Source organism: Cryptotermes secundus, unplaced genomic scaffold (genome assembly GCF_002891405.2).
Source record: "Cryptotermes secundus unplaced genomic scaffold, Csec_1.0 scaffold499, whole genome shotgun sequence".
Classification (NCBI taxonomy): domain Eukaryota; kingdom Metazoa; phylum Arthropoda; class Insecta; order Blattodea; family Kalotermitidae; genus Cryptotermes; species Cryptotermes secundus.
Genome location: NW_019738354.1, coordinates 234,807 through 250,888, shown reverse-complemented (window position 1 = coordinate 250,888; position 16,082 = coordinate 234,807). Strand labels below are relative to the sequence as shown.

Genomic DNA, 16,082 nt, shown 5'->3' with positions numbered 1-16,082 from the left:
ACAATATATATATATGTGTGTGTGTGTGGCCATATTCTTGTCGTTTAAATGCACTTGAGAATATGTTGTCGGTCCGCTGATGGTCCGTTATCTGACAATAATGTTAGTTAATATGAATCGAGAAGCCGGTCACGGTAACCGAGCGGTCTAAGGCATGCACTGTCTTCGCTCGCTCGGAAGTCGAGATCGTGGGTTCGAATACCACTCAGGGCATGGATGTTTGTGTGCATTTTTCTGTGTTTGTCTACACGTAGAGGCCTTGTGTATGTGTAAGATCTAGAAAAACCGAAGTGAACGGGGAAGTTCATAGAGTTAGACCTAGGCCCACTGGGGCTGTAGTGCCAAGAGAAAAAATATTTGAATCGACTGTAATTCATTGGTATTTGTCGACGTTACTTTTATGGCTTCAAAGTGTTTATGTCATTTTTACCTCATAGATTCGTTTTGAGTTCCTTTCACATTGCATCAATAGAACGCATAAGCGGAATGTAATTTAGGTCCTCATGTTTCATCTTCAAGACTTAAGATTTAGGTTAAATTATGTGTTGGAGTAAAGCTATCGCTGTAACAGACAGTGGAGGCCCATATTTTTGTGAGACGTCGAGGCTCCCACATTTTCTAGGCAGTCGGCTCACAGATGGCAGTGAGGTTGTCAGCCTTACGTGACAGCCACCCTTTACTCCCCCGGGAAGTCTGCTGGTACTCATTAGAGTCTTGAGTCGACCCTAGGTCCATAGTGCGGCTGGAAAGATTAGGCCATTGAAAAATTCACTGGACTCGTCTGGAATCAAACCCGCATAGTGGTTATACAGTAAAAATGGCCTAGCGAGTGTGGTTGTAGTTCATATCGGTCTAATAAAAGGCCTACTTAGCATGAATCTCAAATCGATCTTTATAAACATTTTTCAGAAGCGATACGGAAAAATTGTTCTGTGTAACCAGATATATGGTATATAAATATTAATTAAAGAGTTTTAACATGTTAAATATTTAAGGCCTTAACACAAAACTATAATTTCTAGACCTTTTTACGTGTTAATGTAATTGTCTCTTCAGCAATGATTTTGTCTGTAATAAATAAACACTACGGCCAACTGGCATATGTAATATTACAAAGAATTCATTTTAAAAATACTCGTATATAACCATGGATTCAGATTGAAGTTTGAATTATACCGTCCACTTTTGTTTTCCAAAATACTTTGTTCCTATTCATATGCGCAATAGTAGAAATACGAGCGTTCCGAACTCCCAGTGGGATTCCGTGCTCTAATATTATCAAATATCTCGTATAGGATTCGTAATCAAAACAAATTCGGTGCTTCATGTGGAGAATCATAATAACAGAATTCTTATTCATCAAAATGAATGCTGAATTCGAATATATTGTTCTCGAGCAATACATTATTTGGATTCCTTGTATTGTATTAGTGTAGCGAGGTAATCGATTGGTTGAGCCGGTACGTAAAACTACTTAATTGTCTCCAGCTTCATTTCCAGATTCGAGCCAGAACATTTGTCGAAACCCAACATTTTGCATTCCAGGTTCCACAACAGTGTTTTGTTACTCAGATCAAGGCCACAGAGTCCTGTTGTGTGCCTGCTATTATGTGATTAATTTTCTTTTCACTGGCTCTACAACCCACTTGGGCCCTGGCCTCTGATTTTTCAGTTTCATGATCATTTTACAGACGGTAAGACTCCTCGGAAGAGTGTTCAGCTCTTCGCAAGGCCTCTACCTAAACACAGGACAACACAAACACAGAATAAACACATACACATACCAAATATCCATGATTTATGTGGGATTCGAAACCACGATCCCGGCTTCCGAGTGAGCGAAGACGGTACATACCTTAGATCGCCTGGCTACCGTGACCGGCAGTGTATAAGATTAATATATAAGAATTCGGTTCGTACCTCACAGGAAACACATCCGAAACCACGATCCCGGCTTCCGAGCGAGCGAAGACAGTACATACCTTAGATCGCCCGGCTACCGTGACCGGCTTATGTGATTCGTGCTGACCTTTATTTTAGGTTCGTTTCCAGTAAACACAGGATTTACACTATATCGCTACACCGACTCTCAGCGGTATCTTGAGAACGGTTCTGCCGCTATGTGGGATGTGTGTCGGCTCTACGGCACGTAGATAACGGACAAACCGGACACCTTCTGTTTTATTATACGAGTTACTACCGTGGTAGTTTAGCACGGTTCAGCGTCCCAATTTAATTATATCGATGTCCAAGACCTGAGTACTCTTCGCCAGGTATAATTAGAACGATCAAATCAAGGAGGATTAGACGCGGAGGACATGTAGCACGAATGGGGACGAAGAAAAATGCATATAGAATATTGGTGGGAAAATCAGAAGGAAAGAGATCATTAAGAAGAGCTAGACGTAGGTGGGAGGATAATAACAAAATGGATCTCAGAGAGCCAGGATGGAGTCGTATTTACTGGATTGATCTGGCTAAGGATACGGACCAGTAGAGGACTCTTATGCACATGGCAATGAACCTTCGAGTTCAATGGGAATTTACTGAGTAGCTGAGCGACTGGCGGCTTCTCAAGCACTCAGATCCATGGAGTTTCAAAGGGTGGAAATACTGACTAAGATTTATCATGTTTTCTCATATGCTCTCAATTCGCACTCAGGAATAACACGTGAAATAGATCATCACCCCTGTCCCATTCTCACCTTTCGACGCTGTAAATTATAATCCAAGCAATTTATAAAACCTTGTCACGCAGACATAAATGAAATAATCGTAACCCATGCTGAATACGATTTTGTTTGCCATAGCAATTTTAACTAAGAGTCAGAAATTCACTTCAGTGCTTTTAATTTTGCATCAGTTCGGTTTGCTTTATAATAATTATCATGTATGAGAAAAAAAGTTCTCATGATAGAGAGTTTAGGTTGTGATTCCCTGGGTTACGGTACGGTGAAGTGTGATATGTGGTTATCAAGTTTTCGGAGGCAACATTTCCTCCTAAACTTTATAACCATCTACGAATCTGCACGGTCTCATAGCCTATAAGATGGTTATCATACAGATTGCATGTAGAATCTTTCTTAAAATTAAGACTAAGTCAAATATTTTAAATCAAACAGAAGTGCCGTGTTTAAAACGTCACTAATATTTAAGTAATTATGCTATATTTTCCCTTCCTCAGCAGTATATAATGTTGATCTGCTCCAAGAATTACGTAACGTCATTTGATTAATATTCTTCTGCATCCCTTCATCCATGCTTCTTTCATAGAACTCTGATATTAAATTATAAGATTAATTCCTCCGTAAGCTTCAGCTTTCCCGGAGTTTCTGTCGTTAATGTTCATTATTCCGTGTTTTTAAAAGTAAATATAAAAATGTTTGTGATGATGTGGATAGGATTCAACTCCAGACTTATCTTGCTGTTACTTGATAATGCAGTGAATATTTCATGTTTATAGAAAAATGGACGTTTATTTTGGTTTGAAATAATAGTTCGGGTTTTTTACCAATGTAATATAATTGGCACATGTCAGTTTTCGTTGTTTTTTATTATTAGAGAGAGATTTAATTTGACACAGTGAAAATTTCTTTCAAATCAGTCAAATGAAATAATCCAATCTGTGGTCTCTCTAATCTCCTCGCTTCAGCTGACAGACGTACAGGCTATTTGTGTGACGTACGGGATATAATCAACATATCTTTGAGAAGTAAATGCAGACATATGGGGCCCAGCTCTCAGTTGTCAATACCGTGGAACTATGTCATATTTCAGCCAAGTATCTGAGCAGAAGAGTACAGGGTCTGAGCAATATTCACTGGCCTGGGTGATTAACGAAATTTTTCATTAATTAATGTTGCAGCATAAAATTAATATTTCAGCTTGTAGACCAATTGCTGTCTATCTGTCACGAAATGACGTCCCTTGCTAGGGCAGCGGATTCTTTATAGACGATGTTAAGCAACACTTTGCTCAGCCCGCGCCGTAGCTCAAGCGGTTAGTCGCTGGCTTCCCACCGTGGTGGCCCGGGTTCGATCCCTGGTCTGGTCAAGTGGGATTTGTGGTGGACAAAGTGGCGCTGAGGGAGGTTTTCTCCGAGTACTTCTGTTGCCCCTGCCAATCTTCATTCCACTAGATTCTCCATCATCATAATCACGCGGGGCAGGCTACAATAGGCCAATCATTGGCCGCCCTGCCGAGTGGACCCAGTTGGACTCCACCCCCACTAAGCGAATTTAAAAATAATTAACATTATGCTGAATGACTCGAACACATTGCCGCGGAAACGGTTAGCATCCGAGAATGTACGGCGTTTTATATACGTGGTTCGTGCCGAGGAGTTACCTTGAAGACAAATGGGGCGACAAAATGAGTTGTCAGAAGAGCGAGTTCTGCACTAGAGTCTGTGAAGGAAGACTTGGGCGCTGCAGTTGAAGAATCTCCATTGTAAGAAGCCGTTGCCAGGGAACGGCTTGTGAAGAAACAGCAGGCTGAAAAAGGCTTAGCGGGTGATGTAATTTGAGAATTGTGGAGATTAGCGGTTGCGCTGTAATTGCTTGTAGTTTCGAGTCAGTAAATCCATTCATCAATCCAAACCCCGTCTATTATCACCACCATGTTGTGACAGTATAATAGGTTTCAAGAATTCACTGCTCTTTATCAAGCCTGTTAGTGCTGAGAAGACAATGAAAAATGTACATAGAGCTGAATCTTCCTACGGAAGCCGCCAGTCGCTCAGCTACTCTAGAATTTCCGAACATTTTACGGAACCCAAAGTTTCATTACCGGATCCACAATAGCCCTCCACTGGATGTCCAGTATTGTCACTATACCAAAACACTTACAATAGAAATCCTTAGACTCACAAACGCAGAGCATCTCTTGTAGAATTTACTTACATCTTAAGCACAGTCGGAGTATAGTAAGAGTCTATTCGTATGTGATGTGTCCGATGGCATTCGACTTTCTAGTTGTAAACAACCGTAATTAACGGAGGGTACTACCATATGGGATATGACCCTCCTTACTCCCGTAAAAATCCGCCGACATACCGGAGGAACACAGTGTCTACATCTTCAGGGTCGAAGAGTAAGTCAAGCAAGAGGCCATGCTATAGCTTAGGAAGTTAGTCTTTGACTTAGCGTCCTTCGTAGTCTAGAGGTAACGTTCTCACCTCATGACTCGTAGTACGCGGGTTCAAATACCCAGCGGAGGTCGTCGAAATTTTAAGGGCGGGAAAATTCAGGGAACAAGTCCTCCGGGAGGGACTTTAAGCCGTGGGTCCCGTGTCGTAGCTTTACGGCACGTAAAAGAACCTCATATCTCCAAAGGAGGTCACTGAGCCAAATTGCGGACATTTGCCGCCCAGCAGCAGTCACTAATACCTCCAGTAGATGGGGGAAGCATTATAGATACCTCTCAGCTAGTAGAGCCGGTCTCCCTGGCTGGGCGGGACTGATGGTAAGCACCAATGGCTTCCAACCGCGGCAGCCCGGGTTCGATCTCAAGTCAGTTCATGTGGCATTTGTGGTGGCCAAAGGAGCAATGGAGCAGGTTTTCTCCGAGTACTTCGGTTTCCCCTGTCAATTCTCATTCCACCGACTGCTCCATATCCATCATCATCATCTATCATCCGGGATTGGTACAATAGGTCAATTAGTGGCCGACATACCAAGTGTACATAACCTCACCCCACCCAGTGAAACTAAGGAAGAGTCAAGCAAGAAGCCAGTAAGAAGGAGGGGGCAAGCGGAACAAACGCAGAAGAATTGTTACGAGTTAATAACTTCACGAAAATAATGCCTAGTGAAGAGCCTATTCCTTGCATATAAACTGCAAAATTGTCAATTGTCTAACAAAATTATATTGTAGTGTAAACTTCAAATTCTGTAATTCATAATTACGTGATTTCATAGGAAGCCAGTCTTCTGGAGGTCGTGCCCTGTCTAGGTCTCGAACTATGTAACTGACATAAATCTTCGTGTAATTCGTTTGTTTTTTTCCTTGAAATACGTGGTAGTGACGGAAAATCATGGCGAATTTACGTACAGCATTCACCGCGATAAAAATATCTTCAAATTTATAATAATTAATTTTGCAAATATGATGTAAAAGTCCAATTAATCGTGGAGTAATTTAAAACCTGGACATGTCTACATAAATAACAGCACAGTGAAAACAAAAATAAAATACAACTGGCATTGCATTTGCTGAAACATAAGTTAAAAAAATAAAAATAAATTGAAAGAATATATATATATATTCTAAACCAAAGTATTGTTACAAATCTACTCGTAATGCATATCACTTGCTTTGCGGATGATACTTTATTGAAATGCAAGCTGGAGATTGGCTGTAATGTACGCAGACATGCCTCGAACGGGAATTGAACCAGCAATCATATTTTTGCATATCCGTTACAGTTACAGTAAACTGCACGGCCAATGTAACTGACTGATGCGCATTGTTAGAGTGCTTAATCAGGAAGATCACAATGGAATGGACTTGTGATCGGATGGGAGAAACGAAAACTCATGCAAAATTTTGATAGTGAAAGTGGCCACCTGGAAAACAGAAATGAAAATGACAGGAGAATATTCATATTGGCTGATTATCGATTGATGATGAATTTAGAATTGATATACCTTCTATGCTTATATACACCACTACTCTGATCAGCATATAGTAATACAGATATAGTGGCGCAAACCTCCACAGTAACCCACCCAACACCAATATTACCCATTTAAATAATATACGTAAACTCTGCCATGAAGATATATAGAAATTCCATTTTCCTACATTTTGTGTTTGTGAGTTTTATATCATTCTCACAACAAAGAGTAATAGTTTCCTGAATGAACAGTAATTTGATGGTCTTTGCAAAGGAGACGCATTGTGCTTTCTGTGAAGCAGAAATTGGAGTTTTCAGTTTTTCTTCCAGTAATGTCATGCTTCAAATGGCTTAATGTATCTTGAAAGAACAGGCTTTGGGAAGGGTATAAGATTAAATGACCAGGATTTTGTCCACTTTTGAGTTTCTATACTTCCCTCTGTCGAAACTACCACGTGGTAGATTAGCTAATTAATTTATTAGTTAATATCTGGCTTGATAAGTTAATTTTCTAAACAGTGGCTAGTTATTAAATACGTTTCCTCGCTCTCCATAGGCCAGTTAATGGACACTGAGGGCAAACATATTTTCAGACTGTGAGCTAATAGATCTGATGTTTAAATGAAACCCTTTCAATGAAGATACTCAATGACGTCACATTAAACGTTTCTGGACGAATTATACACTTTGAAAGTTATCATTTAACTACGTCACACTGTTCCTATTCTTTCTAGCTCAACCATTCTGTTGCATAGTTCATGGTTGACTGCCGATCAGTGTTCGCTAGGAGCGCCCGAAACAGGTTTCATTTGAACAGCCATATTACTTTTAAACGACTAAACGGCTTTGTAATTCTAGACTCTAGACTCTAACCAACCAACTCTGAAGACTCTAGAATCTCTAGAGTCTTCAGAGTTGGCTGGTTAGTTAGTCACTCTGTCAGATAGTTGTTGATTTATTTAGATGTAAAAAAATATGACCTCATCATTGCAAGCATCCTTGAGTATCTGAAATACCATTAGGCGTTGACAGTCTAATGCGGCTTCCTGTATTGTTAGTCCTGTAATAGAGGATCACACGTTAGCCACATCTCCATGCGGTACTATGGACACAATGGTACGGAATCAATTAATCATAATGTATCATCATGGAATAGTACACTGTGCTTCTTCGTGCAATAGGCACAATTTCGAGAGGTCAGAGTTCTGTCCACTTGGTACGAGAGGCATTTCAGCTGACACGTTTTCCGTTAATCGCGACATCAAAGCTGCAATGTATCCACAGCTGACGTCTGTTCAGTTTCATCATCACAGCGTTACGCGACGAGTTTTGATCCTGTACAATCCTGCTCAAATATTAAACACTGCATTGTATGGCGCGTCACTAAAACTTCACACCGAGACATTACAGTACACTACTCTACAGCTGGTCTCTTCAACGTTGTTCTTTCGCCATTGACAATAACACCATTCGACACGTAGTCCTATAACCTATGCAGTTGATAAAGCGTTATTAAATAAAGTAAGAAGAATTATGGTAGACTGGTCGTTATGGTTATTTTTTTTAGTGGGGTGGGACTAAGTCCCTTGTACTTCTGCCACTTCTGGCCAATTGTAGCAGCCCCAGATGATAGGTGAAGGTGATTGTGGAGCAATTGGTGGAATGAAGATTGGCAGGGGAAACCGAAGTACTCGGAGAAAACCTGCCCCAGCGCTACTTTGTCCACCACAAATCCCAGTTGACCAGACCCGGGATCGAACCCGGGCCGCCGCGGTGGGAAACCAGCGACTGACCGCTTGAGCTATGGTGCGGCCAGTCGTTATTGTTACTAGGCTACAAGAAGAATGACCGGCGAATCATGGTTCGGTTCCTGGCAGTAGAAGAAATTTATTTCTCCACCGCCTCGAGTACGTCTGTGGAGGCTACCCGGCCTTCCGATCGGTATTGAAGGTTCTCTCACCGGGGGTAAAGCTGCTGGAAGGTGAAGCCAATCACTCACTTCCATTTGGTGCCAAGGTTGAGAAAGCATGGAGTTATACATCCACTACTGCAAGAAAATGTTGTCCTATTAAAAACAGATAAACAAGTAGCAAAGTAACCGTGGAATATTTTCCTTGATCAGGTTTCGACATTTCTTTTTGTTACGAAATTCGAAGGTCCCCTGTGATCGTCCCAAATAACCAACCACCCATATCCATACCAGATATATATATATTTCTGAGTGACAAGTTTAATAACAGGATTATGAAACTTTAACCGGCTGGGACGTGTTCTAGTTGGCGGGAAAGTGATGGCAGAAAAAGCTTGGCTTGCTGTTTGCTGCAAGCACATCTGAGCGGTTTTATCGACTGGTAAGATTGAGTGGTTCCTGGGGATAAGAACAGAAAGGGGTAGGATCGAGTTCATCAGTCTTCACCTGAAAGCAACGTTCGTCTGTCCTTGATTGTTCTCTTATCGTCCACTTTAACTCGACCTTCTTTCTACTGTGCGGATTAATTAAAAGATGCAGCATAATCTGATATCCAACAAAGATTTTAACTTTTTTACTTGCTTTCTTAGTGAATACTTGTAGATGAGACGCAAGAGTGGATAGAGTTAATCTCGAAGTGGGGGTTGGTAACAGAGGCAATTCGAATTTTGTTAGTTTTAAATTTTTTCTTAGTGTAAACTGTGGGTTTTTTATCTCTATTATCTGCATCAGCTTCTATTCCTTTGTTTCACTTAGCATCGGCTATTATATAGTTGCTTAGTTTACGGTCGTTACCTAGCAATGGGTCTATATGCCGCAGTATTAAGTAGGAGTTCTACGCACTTAGAAACAATTTACGGTACCCCGCAATCATCTTATCCTCACGACCTGTTCTTTCCAACTTTTCATTCTTCCTTCACGTTCTTCTGCTTTCATTTCTTCGACTGATTGAAGATATACTTGTATTTTAATAGTGACATGCTTTATGGCGATTATGATTATTAAGGCTCATGGAAAAATATTTATTTGTCACTGAATAATTAACAACTCTTGAAGGAATGCTTTATAATACGGAGCTAGTTTCAAATGATTTCTTCGTGTATTTGTGTTCTTCATTCTCAGTTGTCTTCATTTTACACCGCTCTCATCTCTATCATTTATGCATATTTCTTCCTCTCGCCTTATTCTTTATCCTGTCTCATTTTAATATTTTACTTCTCTGCTTATCCTTTTCCTTCTACATTTTTCCTTATCCTTAAATGTTTTCCCCCAGATTCTTCATTCTCATTCTCTTTTCATACTTGTTTTATGTTCCTTATCTTATTCATTCTTTCTGTCCGGCTGCATTTCGGCCAATGTATCCCATTTTTCTTTCCTCTTTTTCTTTCTTTTCCCACCTTCGTCTATTACCGTTTTGAAAGTAGCTTGGAGTAGGCAGGAAGTAATGAAACCTGACAAAAAGCTCCGCAAACACACAAGAGTCCTAAGAAGTGATGTCGGTAGGACAGCACAGGGGTGGCTCTTAACACAAAGACACATGAACCATGGTCCGACTTCTCCTCAGAGTTCAGATGAATATCGCTTCGGTGCAACCCTCTGTCTCCATCAGTGCCAACTTGGAGAGCGACTGCGAGACCCTTATGTGTGCTTGTGCGTCCTTGCGAATGTGTGTAGGGTTTTGGCGACTGGAAAGCAGAGACAGGTTACGTGGTCCTTATTACGACCGCAAACCAGTTTCTTGCGACCAGAGCAAGTTTCTTGAAATGTTCGTTGTAACTGAATTTTCACACGGATGCTCACCCTAGATGTTCTTAGTGATATATTAGCCACGTAACGTAAAAATCCTACAAAATAGAACGTTTTTGTGAGCCTCTACTCAATTGTTTACAGGTGTTTCGGCAATGTCCCCTCACATCCAGGGCCCCGTGTTTCTACAGGAGCCGCCGCCATGGCTCGAGTTTTCCAACTCGACGGGTGCGATGCTCAGTTGTTCAGCTCACGGCACCCCACCACCCGAGATCCGCTGGGTTGATACGTCAGACAAAGAGCTCCCTCACATGCCCCGTCTCCGGTGAGTACTCCGCTTTCACTTCAAAGGACGGAAACACGGCTGGAGAGTACTTCAGCGTACCTTACGATTTTCATGAAGATGTGAATTCAAACGAAAGAGAATATGTTATGAATTATATTTTGCAGCTTGAAGAATGTCNCTCCTATCCAATAGGTACCGGAGGCTCTTTCCCGCAAGAAAAGCGGCCGGGGCGTGTAGAGGAAACCTCGGAAGTAAATACTGATAGATTGTCTTCAGGTTCCTGCCGCTTTGAATCTGGAAGCAAGATCCCAGAACCTGAAACAATAAGCGTTAAGAAATAAAAGAATCAACAAATAAACACAAAGCTTTAAAATGTTCTGCTTTAAATCAGAATATACTAACGGAGGATAACGCAGAGAATACTGTAATCATGAAATGGATGTTGTCGCATCAATCTGTGTTGCGTTTATTGTTTGTTAAGAATTACTCTATGAAGTTGTGTAGAGAAATGGTAAGTCCCCCCCCCACATTCTTAACGTAGGGAATCAGAATTCGATTTAACAGAAACTGTAATCCTTAAGCCATCTTGCAACCGTGTACATTTAGCGTTTAAAAATCCGCAGAGACGGGAGTTGTTGCAAGTGTAAAAAAAAAAAGTAAAGCTATCCCTGTACCAGTCCGTGAAGGCCCATAGGGTTGTGAGACGTTGAGGGTCCCACATTATCTAGACAGTCGGCTCAAAGATGGCGGTAAGGTTGTCAGCCTTACGCGCCGGCCGCGCTTTACTCCCCAGGAAAATTATTTAATTAATTCCTGGTACCTATTTCTGTTAGAGGCTGAGTAAACCCCAGGGCCTAGTGCGGCTGGAAGTATTAGGTCAACTGAAATAAATCCAATGACCTCATCGGGATTTGGACCCGCGACCTTCCGACTTGTAGTTATGGAAAATGTCATAATTAATTTATTAAATAAGGTTATTCGTTGTGCAGTCCATACGGAAAATAGAGCAATGAGATGAACTAGAAAGCCGAAAATAAACAAAAATAATGTGTAAGAAGATATTCGGTAAAGGAATTCAATTTGAACTTATTCCTCTGTGCCTTTTCCCCCAAAGATTTGTTGAAGCGGTTGCTTACAATTAAGGAGCCGGTCATCGTTACGAGGAACTTGTCTCTCGCTGTATCACTCGATTCCAGGCTCCTTCGTATGCTAAAAGTCCGTACAGAACTTTGTATACTAATGTTCCATGTGATTTATATTTGTACTTTGTGTGTTCTGCACGACTGTGGAACCCAGCGCGGTCTCCACTTGTTGGAAAGGGGAGAAGAGGAGAGGCAGTCGGTCACACACTCCAAATGTCAGAATTTCTCTATAGTTCGCCTGTTTCTCCTCTTTCAGGGACGAAGTAATTCAATCTTCATGTGATGTAGCAAGTAGTAACAATATTATTATCTTTATATCACACCTCTTACAAGTGCGAACATGTAAACTAAATACAAAAAAAAAACACAAATTTTTCCATTGACTTTTCAAAGCAAGATTTTAAGATCATTACAAGAACAGAATAACTTGGTCAGTAAAGCGAGGATACCATGGACCGTAAGAAAGGAATGATGTTCTTAGCAGGGGATGGGTAAAAATATGCAGTTGTCCCTGTGCTTAACTAATTAACTAAGCGCTGTATTGCACCACATGGAGGTGAGAGTTCAGCTTCGCGCTCCTGTCGCTTTGTTACCGGTATCCATTGGATAGGAAGCTGGGTGGGCCCCAGAGCCGGTCTGGACGCTGTGGAGTAGAAAAAAAAAGATCTCTTGCCTCAGCCGGGAATCGAACCCCGGTCTTCCAGTCCGTAGGCGGTCGCTATACCGACTGAGATATCCTGTTTTCTCAACAGGGGCTGGGTTTTTCCCCATTTTCAAAATTTTGCCTTTTGTGTCTCCCATTCAACCCCTATCCGGGTGGTGCATGAGTCTTGACCAAAGGTAAAGCAACTGGGTTGTGAAGGTGACTTTCTACATACAGTTGCAAGGTTAGGAACGCTTTAAGGTTTACCTCCATGCCCCCTGTATGCAATCGTATTATGGTGCATAAAACAGGGACAACTTTACCTTTTAATAAGGTAAAAGTAAAGCTATTCCTGTAACAGGCCATGGAGGCCCATAGGGTTGTGAAAAGTTTAGGGTCCCACATTATCTAGACAATCGGTCCCCAGATGGCGGTGAGGTTGTCAGCCTTACGCTCCAGCCGCCCTTTACTCCCTATGAAGATTCCTGGTACTCATTTCTGTTAGAGACTGAGTCGACCCCAGTGCTATAGTGCGACTGGAAGGATTAGGTAAATTGCAAGAAAAAATCCACCTCATAGGGACTCGAACCCGCGACCTTCCGGCTTGTAGCATAGTGCCTCAACCAACCACGCTACCGCATGCCCACCCTCTTAATAAGGCAAATGGTGTAATCGAACTGTAGGGTCGAGCAGAAGCAAATTAAATTAGTCACGATTCTACTAATTAGTTTTCAAATAAAAAAATAACCTCGACATCAGTCTAGCAGCAATATAGGGAAGTTACACCCGTCTCGCCATGCAGAGACTCCACCAGGGAGATTGCTTTGCCTGGTAGTACACACGTTGTGTCATGTACTGGGTCATCCCATCACATACTGTTACCATGGCAACGTACTGGTACTCTCCCTAATTGGTTGCTAATGTTATTGTGCAGACCATTTTAGTAGGGAACTAACAAGCGTGCCACGACAAGCTACAAGCCGACAAAGGCTATTTGTTATTCTGTTCGTTACTGAAAACATATTTCGTTGGTACCTGGAGCAGCTCACTGCCACGTTGAGCTATGAAGGCGTGTTTGTCGGAAGGAAGACATCACCAAATAAACGAAATCTGTTTATTGGAGAAAGTTAAAACAAGACGAGAAATAATGTAGGTCAAAAGTTCTCCCTCCCCTATTTATACTGTCAACCCAGTTGATCGCAATTTAGAATGGTAGCTCATCCATTTACTTACTTATTCATGGAGCTGAGCCCTTCTGGAGGAGTCGCCAATTCTGCGGCTACTCAAGAATTTCACAGCATTTTATGGAACCCGAAGGTTCATCACCGTGTTCACAAGAGCCCTCCACTGGTTCCTATCCTGAGCCAGATCAATCCAATCCATACCATCTCATCCTATCTCTCTAAGATCCATTCTAATATTGTCCACCCACCTACGCCTTGGTCGGTAGCTCATTCATTGAAAACAAAATGTTTTTTCTTGTTAAGACATATAAACTTGTGGGAGAATTTAAAGTAAAATCTTAAGAGTCTTGTGATGAAGTTCTTAGCCATTGGTACAAAGAGAATTGAATTGTAAATAAATAACAATAATGAGAGTAATTACACAAATAATATTTTCTCTGTTTCAAAAATATGACACCGCACCGAATGATAAATATTCAGTTCTTTTTTTTATTGCTTGTGGGGTGGGACTAAGTCCCTTGTACTGCGGCCACTTCTGGCCTATTGTGCCAGCCCCAGATGATAGGTGAGGGTGATTGTGGAGCAATTGGTGGAATGAAGATTGGCAGGGGAAACCGAAGTACTCGGAGAAAACCTGGCCCAGCGCCACTTTGTCCACCACAAATCCCACTTAACCAGACCCCGGGATCGAACCCGGGCCTCCGAGGTGGGAAGCCAGCGACTAACCGCTTGAGCTATGGCGCGGCCAATATTCAATTCTTAGTAGAATAAGTTAGTAATTTCGAAATTTGCAAGTAAATGTTGGTTCAGAAAGCTCCGGCTCTCTGTGCTGTTATACGGTGAATAGTTCCTGAAGACTGCTAACCTCTCAGATGTGACAGGCTGTAATGCTGCCTTCAGTATACCCTGGAGATGGAGGCGGGATGTATCTCCGAAACGTCGTTAACAGTCTAAACAACTATACAATCCAGAAGTCAATAATCTCCATAGGCGCCGTTGGGAGAACATTGCTCTCCCAGTACAGTGCAGGGAGATGTTGCCGTCGATGTTGAACAAAATTCCAAACATTTGTCTGGCCGCGTCATAGCTCAAGCGCTTAGTCGCTGCCTTCCCACCGCGGAGGCCCGGGCTCGATCCCGGGTCTGGTCAAGTGGGATTTGTGGTGGACAAAGTGGCGCTGGGGCAGGTTTTCTCGAGTACTTCGGTTTCCCCTGCCAATCTTCATTCCACCAATTGCTCCACAATCACCCTCACCTATCATCTGGGGCTGATACAGTAGGCCAGAAGTGGCCGCAGTACAAGGGTTAGTCCCACCCCACTAGCAATAAAAAGAAACATTTGTCTGGCCGTGCATCGGACAGTCAACAGCAGCAGCAACATCAATAACAATAATAAACTTTATGAGTAATTAGACAAAAAAGCTGTAATTCCAAACCATTTTTATGCAATTTTTCGTCTTTCAGTATACATTAAATTTTCTTTTCTTGTATCAGAACGTATTGAACATGTTTTTCTTTGTAGGATTTGAGGTTCGAACATCAGTAGTTATGAGGATCTCTGTCCCCTGTGTTATAACACCATGCAGTCCCGTAACATTAACGGAGATTTCGTAGGAAAATATGGCCACCATCTTCAGGGTCGAAGAGTAAGCCAAAAAAGAGACCATCTGTCTGCTTCATGCTGGTTTATCGCTTGGCTTATTCCTCCGAAACGTCGGTTGACTTTAAGGGACTACATGGTTTATATCTCAGGAAAGAGAACTCTTCATGTTTTTCTTTATTCCGAGCAGTGAGTGATATGTGGATGTTTGGTAATTAAAAGTTGGCCATCGCGCCAAATTATTGTGATGAAACTAGTTATTCTCCTTGAACGACGTTAAACGTTCTGGTAATTTGCCTTGTGAGCTCTTCCCGGACGAAGGAATAAAAGGATACAAAGGAGCATGACTCTGTGATGAGTTGGCTGGAGGGGGAAGAGAGTTCCTCCGCATACACAAACTCGAAATCCTTAGGGCACACACCACGGGTTGAGGGGGGTGGTCACGTTTTAGTCGAACTAAATGTAAAAGAAAAAGGGATTAAAAACGAGAGGCTTTACAAGGGCTAGAAAAGAAATAATTAAACCAACTCGTTAGAATTCGCTTCTCCTTGACTCCACAACTCCTGTTACCCCCGTTTTCTCTCGCCAGGATCATACATTTTGTAAACAGCATGAAAACTGCTGTTAAAAAAACATTCCGTTGTGGCTGCTGCTGTTTTGACGGTTAGAGCCCTATCAGAGTGGCATCTAATGATTCTCTCGCGTCTTGTTTATTATTTTCAGGAATATGAGCCGACGTTTCACACGACAAGGAGTAGTTATGAGATTTAAGGTTCTTCCAGAGGCGAATATGATTAATGTCTTTATGGGTGTGATAAATTTTAGACTGGTAGATGTGTACCAGCTTTCCGGAAGGGCCTGCTGACTACATATTCAGAGTAGAAGAGCACGCGGCAT

The 16,082-nt window shown here is 41.9% G+C and overlaps 1 protein-coding gene across 1 annotated transcript in view; it reads left to right on the top strand.

Moving 5' to 3' along the window:
• Positions 1-16,082, top strand: part of LOC111870795 (Down syndrome cell adhesion molecule-like protein Dscam2) — a gene marked incomplete in the record, with an annotated part of 574,710 nt that overhangs the window by 411,210 nt on the left and 147,418 nt on the right. Inside the window, 1 exon segment of the mRNA XM_023863339.2 lies at positions 10,476-10,656. Within this exon segment, the coding sequence (XP_023719107.1) occupies positions 10,476-10,656 (181 nt within the window).